Source organism: Nuphar pumila, chromosome 15, assembly GCF_984573655.1.
Source record: "Nuphar pumila chromosome 15, dmNupPumi1.hap1.1, whole genome shotgun sequence".
Lineage (NCBI taxonomy): Eukaryota > Viridiplantae > Streptophyta > Magnoliopsida > Nymphaeales > Nymphaeaceae > Nuphar > Nuphar pumila.
The window spans coordinates 5,024,817-5,033,919 of NC_143263.1; the positions used below are offsets into that span (position 1 = coordinate 5,024,817).

The 9,103-nt window shown below is 34.4% G+C and overlaps 1 protein-coding gene across 2 annotated transcripts; it reads left to right on the top strand.

Moving 5' to 3' along the window:
- Positions 1-597: 597 nt before the first annotated feature.
- LOC149814234 (WD repeat-containing protein 55-like) lies at positions 598-6,634 on the top strand. Of its 2 annotated transcripts, XM_089990299.1 has the most exons (7): positions 598-1,155; positions 3,617-3,693; positions 5,355-5,400; positions 5,488-5,534; positions 5,634-5,705; positions 5,791-5,846; positions 5,996-6,634. In XM_089990299.1, the coding sequence occupies exons 1-5, from the start codon at positions 1,153-1,155 to the stop codon at positions 5,695-5,697; spliced, it is 237 nt and encodes a 78-aa protein (XP_089846425.1). In that variant the 5' UTR covers positions 598-1,152; the 3' UTR covers positions 5,698-5,705; positions 5,791-5,846; positions 5,996-6,634. The 2 variants fall into 2 exon arrangements, 1 of the variants encoding a protein (XP_089846425.1); XR_016428107.1 differs by lacking the exon at positions 598-1,155 and having other exon boundaries at positions 2,997-3,693; positions 5,488-5,539.
- The last annotated feature ends 2,469 nt before the right edge of the window (positions 6,635-9,103 follow it).

A 9,103-nucleotide genomic window follows, 5' to 3' on the forward strand; every position in this document is an offset into this window, starting at 1 on the left:
GGGAGAAACTTAGTCTCTTGGAGTAGTAGAAAACAAAAAGTTGTTGCCAGATCAAGCACTGAAGCTGAGTATAGATCCATGGTTGCCGCTACTGCCGAAGTCACATGGGTCAGGCACTTACTGACTAAAGTGGGAGAAACGATCTCTCTGTCTACCTTGTTGTGTGACAATCAAAATGCTCTCAATATGTCATTCAATCTATTACACCACAGTCGCGCTAAGATATTGAGATCGACCAAACAAAATGTTGAAGAAAAAGAGATTGAACCTGAATTTGTTAATACTGAAAGACAAGTTGCAAACATTTTACCAAGGGCTTGACAAAAGATCATTTTTGGATGCTTAAAGGCAAGTTGTTCATGGTTTAGAACCATGATCAACTTGAGAGGGGGTGATAAAGTGATGTTTTGGGTCTAGATATCATACCAGACCCGAATCCACCTGTATAGCCTTTATGTACAACTTTATATTGTTCTATTTCATTCCGGGTCTGGATATTATACCAGACCCGGACCCATATTGTACACTCAAAACATATTAATATACTCTTTTTAGGTCACGATTTCATTGAAATCGTGACAGTCGCAACCCCTTTCTTCTTCTATTCCTTTTCTCTTTCTCAACACAGGTTCCTGTGAAGATTCTAACAGGTTCCTTTGGTAGGCTGGTGTTTGCATATACTCCAGCTTGTTAATTAAAGGGATAAAAACCTTTTTTTTTGTACCTTGCAGTATAAGCCTTGAGCTGGAGTCCAAGCCCATGCTTACATGGAATAACAATAGCATTTTCCTCTTCTATTGGCATGTTTTGTTGTCACAGGGACTGAATTTGGGCTAGATTATGGCCAATGGTGCTGCCAGGAACCTGGCTAGATACAAGCCCTTTCCTACCAATAGCTAATTCAATTGGGTTATGATGCAAATTTTTGTGGTGGGCCTTGGCCTGGTTTGCAATTGTACCAGAAAACCTGATAAAACATGCACGGGCTCATGTTTGAATCTGAGATTCATGGGATCCACACCTAGCCACAGCCCGGTAAAACCACATGGGCATGTTCTGATTTCTCCCTATGCCTGAGAGGCCAATTGAGGGTCCGAAGCTAGCCTGACTTGGCTATCCCAATCACCACACCTACTTTTTGCTGATGGCTTGATGGTATAGGAGACTAAAGATTTTTCTTTTGCTTGTTCTCTTTCGTTTTCTTTTTAATATAGTGGAGATAGAACACTCTCTGTGTGTAATCTTCGAAAAAATAAGGTTAGTTACTATTTTTTTCTTAATTTTTGTCACCAGTTCTTAACGTTGCTTGCTTTTCCCACTTGTGTTCCTTTTTCTAATAAAGTTGTGAGCCAATTCATGTTGTTTTCATGCATTTCTGGCAGGTTCAATCACGGTCTGACTGCTATGACTGTGACCTGTTATCCATCACCTTGATGAAAATACTAAACATTAATTCCAACCTGTCAATCCAATTTGGGTTTCTGTATAAAGGCACAAATCAGCATGTTTGCTTTGTTAATATTACATGAACAATGCATCCAGACATCTGCATTTTCATGTGTTGTTTGGATATGTTGATTGCTTATTCGTTTACATGGACATGGATTAAGGTGCTACTCTTTTAGCACATACAGACTGAATGATGCACATGTTTTACTGAATACATCAACCTTCAAGAATCCTCTTGGAGTACTACATCCACTAAAGTTTTTCACCATTCAATAAACACTAAATTTAGTGGGGTTTCTTGGAAACATACATTCATACATATATGTAAAATTTAACATTAAACTAGTTGTGCTTAACATTAGATGCATTCAACTGTTGAAATGACTAAAATACTGTTAAAAGTAATGGTATTTTAGAAGTATATTTTTTGCTTTTAGTGTAAAAAATGCAACTTTTACCTTTTGAATTAAAATTTATGAAGTGCACTTTTTTACTTCTTCGAAAAAGGTGTTTGACATTTTGTTTCCCTCCAATGGAAGGACTAACTTTGCCTAAAAATTGAACATACATTTTAAAAGAAATGTCATTTCATCAATATTTTGGACATTTTAATCAGTTGAATGCAGCTAATGTTAAATACAACTAGTTTAATGTTAAATAAGCTCATATACATGGGTTTATTTAACATTAAACTAGTTGTAAGAGATGGATTATATATCAGGAGTTTTTTTCAAACTGTAGTTTTTCTTAGAAAAATCTTAAGAAAATATCCAACACTTTAAAAAATTTAAAAGTGTAAGAAAAGATGAGAAATGACAAGACATAATATGTTTTAGAAATACTTTTCATGAAAACATAAAACACCAGTTAGAAGAAGTTTTTTTTATAATAAAAGTCAGGAAAAATATATTTTTTAAGTATATAAAGAATTTTCTAATTATGATATTGCCGCGATAATATTGCCTTAATTTTGTTATGGTCGATATTTTGAAAATATTGCGATGTATATCCCAGAGTTACCGAAAACTTCTTAGATAGGTGGGAAGCTCGCTTCCTAGAAACTCGCTTTGGAAGCGTGATACTCCTCACTTCCGAAATTTGATGAGAACCTCGATTCCCCCACGCTTCTCCTATGCTTTCCGCATGCTTCATCTATTCTTCTTGTATGTTCTCTTACTCAACTTTTCGTATTTTTTTATGTGTTTTTTCTTACTTTTCTCACCTACTTCCATGTGCTTTTTCTAAATTGGTAGTCATCATTTTTAGATTTTTGTTAAAAATTTAATTCTTACGCTAAAAAATCATGAAATTCAATATTAGTCGCTTTTATTTTAGTTTTATCTGCGTTTCATTTTGATTCCCATTCAATTCTTATATATATATATATATATATATATATATATATATATATATATATATATATATGTTATTACTCGCTTCTGCTTCCTAGTTTGGCAACCTTGGTATATCCTTTAATATTGGCTGGCCTGTATTTCTTGTAAATGTTTTGATATTTATGGCTATGCTATAAATTTTATTTGACCAATTCCACAAACTGTTCAAGGTACATGGTAGTTGAAAGGAAATGCCCACATATCTCACCCTCTTTGCCTTCACTCCTACTGCAGCACCTCCTTATTTGCTGCTTTACACTTCACCTTTCTCATCTCTCTGCAAAGCATGTGTTCACCATCATATTTTGCAGATGGCAATGGTTGGGATCTCTATTTCTCTCTCTCTTCAAAGTATTATGTTTTCATCCTCTTGTGTCATGCACACAGAAACCATTCTTTGTTATTCAAATTCATTAAAAAATCCTCCATGAAACGATGGAGAGGAAAAACATTTGAAACTAATAAGATTAGGAACCTGGTTGGAGGGTACTTTATAGCTTCAACTTGATGTTTGTGTTTGAAAACAAGATGACTTGTGTGATCAATTTCTCAAAAGGCGTGGTGTCGTATTGAAGTTTTTGATATTCTGAGCAGTTAACCGTAAAATGCTTATAGGTTAGGCAGCTAAATGTAAATTCCCATTTAGTTTATTAAGCTTTTCATTTTGTAATGATATCATTTTTCCTTGTGGAGCAGCACCATATTCTTTTTCTTGTTAATGATGTTGATTCATATGTTTGTGGACTGCTGACCGTTAATAGTGTTTTGATTAGGATGGTCAAAAAGTATTATGTGGAGCACATAATGGAGACATTGCGCTCTATTCTTGGGGCCATTTTGAAGACTGCAGGTTAGATTTGTCAATTCTTATGGCCTCTTGTATATGTTCTAGACCAAACTGTGCCCAACAAATACACAAAAATTTACTTTGATATAATGTACTCTTATGAATGGCTTTCCCCCACCTTTTCCTGGTGTGATGTTGTTAGGCAGATGAATTACTGGCCATCTGGTTTTTGTTCTTGAACATCTGCAGGATGACTCATAAACAAACTAAAGATGGTTCCATTATTTATAGTTTAACATTTGTCTTGGCCTAGCATCAACTAGGAGTTTTTAAAGTTGCTGGAAATTTTGCTGCATTTTTAAATGTTAGCCCTTGGTTCCATCTTGTGTATACCTTCCAAGTCCCCTTTAACATCATGCAAAATTTTGCTTTGAAGTTTACATTGATAGAATTTGTCCTCTAAAAGTATTATTTGGAACTCATTCCATTCTCTACTGTCAAAAGCAGAGAATAGAACTTCAAACAGTGTGCGTGAATTACAAATTATGGTTGCATTAGTACTTGGCAGGCTCAAGCTTGAACACCTCAAGTTTGACTTGTTTACCAGCCCTAATGGCAATAGAGGATGACTAAGACGGTAATCCATGTGGATAAGATTGAGGTGGCATTTAATTGCAATTGATGCTAGATGCTTGCCTGCAATTGCAACCTTTGTGACAGGGGCCTTGCTCAGTAGCACCATCCATTTGATTTGAAAAATCCATTTACAACCAGCTAACCATGGAGCATGGACAGTTTTTTAGATCTTCCACTCGTGTAATCAAAGACATGATAGTTCATGGACTAAGTCTTCTCATGGATATGGAATTGGTTAGAGGAAAACCTTGTGAATAAATGCCTTGATCTGATATGTTTCCATCTTGCAAGAGTCTCTCAATCCTTGGTTTCTCAACAACTTTATTTTCTTCTATTATTGAAAAGTAATAATACCTTGATATCATAGAAATGAAGGGGGAAGTAGAATGTTAAGGAAGCAAGAAGAGGTAGATATACAGGAGGAAGAGAACATGAATACCAAGAGCAACAGACATGACAATTAGCACACATGGGCTATTCTTCTTGGTTTCTGTGTGTTTGTGTTGGATTGATGGCCAAACCCACCTTGTGTAAGCATATCAAGAAAGTACTATTAACAAGGTTTGTCACAAATTGCAGTTTACAAAAAATCTTTATTTAAAATCCACCAATGCATTATCATGTGAAATAAAATAGGAGCATTTGAAATAAAATATGACTTAGTCTGGTATTATAGATCTTGTGATAATAGGAGCATTTGAAATAAAATCTTGCCTGCCATGACAGGTATATGCATGATGCGAATAAAGTTTCTGGTTGTATTGTTCAGTACTGCTTACATTATCTTGCTGGTTCCTCATCTTTTTCCCCTATTTTAAGTTGAATTCAATTTCTACAAAATGCTACTTCAGATAGATACAACAATAGGATACACAATATAACTATTTTGTAGAGTTCTTCAGTAAGAGTAGTGTGTGTGGGTATACAAGTGCAATCAATGGGCAGGTGATTGAGAGTAAATAGGAGTAACTTGTCACAGTAATTTCTATATGATTCTATGTAACTTTTGAAACAAAAAAGCATCTTTCAGTTTCACCCTGAAGCCTACTGGCTGTTCTAACCTTTTGTGGTTGACATTGTCTAAACAGTGATCGGTTCCTTGGGCACCCGAACTCAGTCCAGTCACTGCTGAAAGTAAGATTTCTGATTCTATATGTTGCTTCTCAGCATCTTATGGTGAATGCTTCATTATTTACTTTTGACTATTGTCTCGTCCATCAGTTTGATGAGGATACCTTAATATATGAATGTGAAGATGGGGTCATCAGGTTAAGTGAGTTCTATTTTGTATGCTTTTGAGATAATGTATGCTCGCCGTACTTCAACTCTATTGATGGTTCTTTGTGTTGTTTTTGTTGCACATTCAGGTTGATTGGTGTCTTGCCAAATCGAATTATTCAGCCAATTGTTGAGCTTAGATTATGCAATTGAAGGGCTTGGTATGCTCTATAAACACTTCGCTCTTTTTGTGCTCAAATGAGGTTTAAGTTGTTTGTTGATATACCTTTTTGTTTGACTTGGCAGCTTTTTCACATGATAGGAAGTTTTTTGGTAGTATTTCTCATGATCAAATGCTGAAGGTAGGGTGGCAAGGACTTGCACAAAAGAGCACACACACACACACACACACACACACTCGCATGCATACCCACCGGCACTTTGCATGTACCTGGACAAGCAGCTGAATTATGTTTTCTGAAATCCTGTTTCATATTTTTAATTGATGAAGCTTTGGGACCTGCCATACCTACTGGAAAGCTGGAAAAATGATCCAAAGCCGTCGACAACTTCTGTTGATGCTGATGATATGGATGTTGAGACTCTTAAAGCTCCAAAAGGTCTAGTGTAGTCCAGAATTTGTCACTGTTTTCTTTTCATGAATGGGCTCATGCCTAGCATGTATCTAATTGAATGTTTGCAGTTTTGCTATGTAGACATGTTATTCCTTTTCACAGTCGTGCAGTACTACAGAAGTTTTATTTTCATTGTGAGAGATATCTAGGATAATCCCCATGAATATCTGAACTTTTCTTGGAAATGATGTCTTAGACATTTATTTTGTCCTGTTGAATACAGAAGCACAAAATGATAACAACAGAGTTCTCTCGTAACAAACTAGTTAGTTTCTGAGAACTCATTGTTCAGCTGTTCTGACTTGATTTTCAACGGGAAACTAATATTCAGTTTACATTATAAATAGCTCATTTAAATATGCTTATTCTGTTATTTCTTATTACCATGATGACATCATTTATTCTATGCACAATGTGATGATCCAAAGGTTAATATTGTTCCTTTACGTTGCATTTGCTTGGTTTTGACATGATCCAATAAGAAGAAAACCAGCAAGAGTGGTTCCTCAAACTCTTCGGGAACAGATTTTTTTGCAGATTTGTAGTTGGAAATCATGCTAAAAAGTTCCCTGCTTTTTTGATCGATTCTTCTCAATGGGAAGCTTGCTTGTAGGATTGACTTTTTTTTCCTTCAGTTTTGGTTATAATGTATTATGGCTCTCTGCATTATTATTATTCAATAGGACTTCATAATAATGTATGGTTGGTTTGGTAAGAAGACCATGTAATGATAATTATCATTTTTCTGCTCCCGGATCATGATGGTGACATGTATGCAATCGGTTTTAGAAAAGGGTCATGGTGATTTTATGGAGAAAATATACCATTCTTGGTTGTCAAAAGCGGTGCCTAGGCATAGGGCTACCACGTAGGCTTATGGGTTTAAGCGATATAGTTTTGTTTTTCTACCTAGGCGGTGCCTCAGCTGCAAGGACATGATTCTGATTTTTTAAACTTTTTTTGTATTTTTTTTCTTCTTCCATACTAAAAGCTTTCTTTTATTTTTCTCTCATTTTTCTTCTTTTATTTTTCTTTTTTACCTTATTTTTTTTCTCCTTTCATATGACTTCTCTTTTTCTTCCTCTTTCTTTTTTTTTTCTTTTTCATTTTTTCTTCTTTCTCCTCTCACCCTTCCACTCTTCCTTAGTTTTCCTTTTTCTCTATTTTTTTATTGTTGTTTACACCTATGCATGTCTTTTTTATACAAACACAGAATATGTATTTTCAGTTATATATATATATATATATATGAGAAGGGGTTCATCCTATCTTTTTTTTTTACGTCACCGTTAAGACCCTCAATATCAAAGTTTTAAGTGTTCTATGCTCAATGTTAACAATTAGATGTGTTTTATAAATACTTATTTATTTAAGAACAAATTTTGTTTCAAATTGATTTGATGTAAAAATGTGAACATTTTATCATAAAATTTTAGTATGATATCGACCAATGACTTTTTTAATCATTTACATGTTTTTTATTCAACAACAATCATCATGACATCTAATGATTTAGATCAAACAAAAAAAATCCAAAAGTTATAATTTTTGGAAGGTCCTCCCAAAGTAGGGCCAAAATAAAAATAATCCTCTCTCTCTCTCTATATATATATATACATATATATATATATTATATATATATATATAATTTCGTGACATGTTACATAGAAATGCCCACTTTATTCATAGTTACAATTATATGTTATTAAATTTAACTTTGTTCTTCTTGATGTTTTATTTTTTTGCTCTTTCTTAGGCTGACCGGTCCCACTTAAGGTCTTCCACACAATTGGCCTTTTAGAAAAACTGATGATTTGGGGGTTCACTAAAATGGCTTGACTTGGTATAGTTGCACTATTTTAATAGTGGAGCATGAGTTCAAATCCCAGCCCAAGGATTCGGTAGGGGTGCACAATTAGCCAAGCTAGCTCGGGCTCGGCTTGTTTAAATAAATGAACCAAGATCGAGTAGAGGCTCAAACTTATTTTTGTAGATGAGCCCAACTTGATTGACACCTGTTGATCTTGATTAAGATAGGTTTGTGGAAGCTGATTATATATATATATATATATATATATATATATATATATATATTCAAACACATAAAGTATGAGGATACATTGGACGACGCCATTGATCACGTGCCATGATCAGACGGTGATGATTCATTAATCTTGATAAGTTTGTCTAGGTTTGTGGAAGCTGCTTTTTTGCATATATATATATATATATATATATATATATATATATATATATATATATATATATATATATATATATATACATACATATTCAAACACATAAAGTATGATGATACATTGGACGAACCGTCGCCATTGATCGCATGCGATGATCAAACAGTGATGATTCATTAATCTTGATAAGTTTGTCTAGGTTTGTGGAAGATATATATATATATATATATATATATATATATATATATATATATATATATATATATATATATATATATATAGTATGAGGATACATTGGACGAACCGTCTCCATCAGACGGTGATGATCCATAGTTTTTTTTTTCGGACCACCGCTAAAGCTCTGGGCGGAAAATGACATTTAGTGGTATGTTCTTTTTTAAAAAACAAAGAACACGCCTTGTAATACGGGTTTTCATATATATATATATATATATATATATATAATAAACTGAAAAAAGAGCCCTACCCTGGGGTCTTGAAGGGCAGGTAGCGTGTTTGAATCCTGCCCCAGAGAGGGTGGTGTATGTTCTCCCCCGATGATTCACTGAATCCCACGTCTGTGTTCGGGGGTCTGAATGAGCACCACGTATACAAGCACATGGGGCTCGTATTTCCGTGTATGTTGACATCACTTAGCATTGGAGTCTGGTGTGGTTGCAAAGACTTAAGTACCCTTTCTTGCTATTCTTTTCATAAAACGATGGTTTGAGAAAATGACAAAAATGGCCTTCATTCAAAAAAGAAAAAACAAACAGTTCAAAAAAAGGA

What these genes read in the sequence shown, in the direction of transcription:
- LOC149814234 (XM_089990299.1), top strand. An exon ending in GGCCATTTTGAAGACTGCAG is followed by an intron (nt 3,694 to 5,354) that starts GTTAGATTTGTC and finishes TTGTCTAAACAG; the next exon opens with TGATCGGTTCCTTGGGCACC. An exon ending in TGTGAAGATGGGGTCATCAG is followed by an intron (nt 5,535 to 5,633) that starts GTTAAGTGAGTT and finishes TTGCACATTCAG; the next exon opens with GTTGATTGGTGTCTTGCCAA.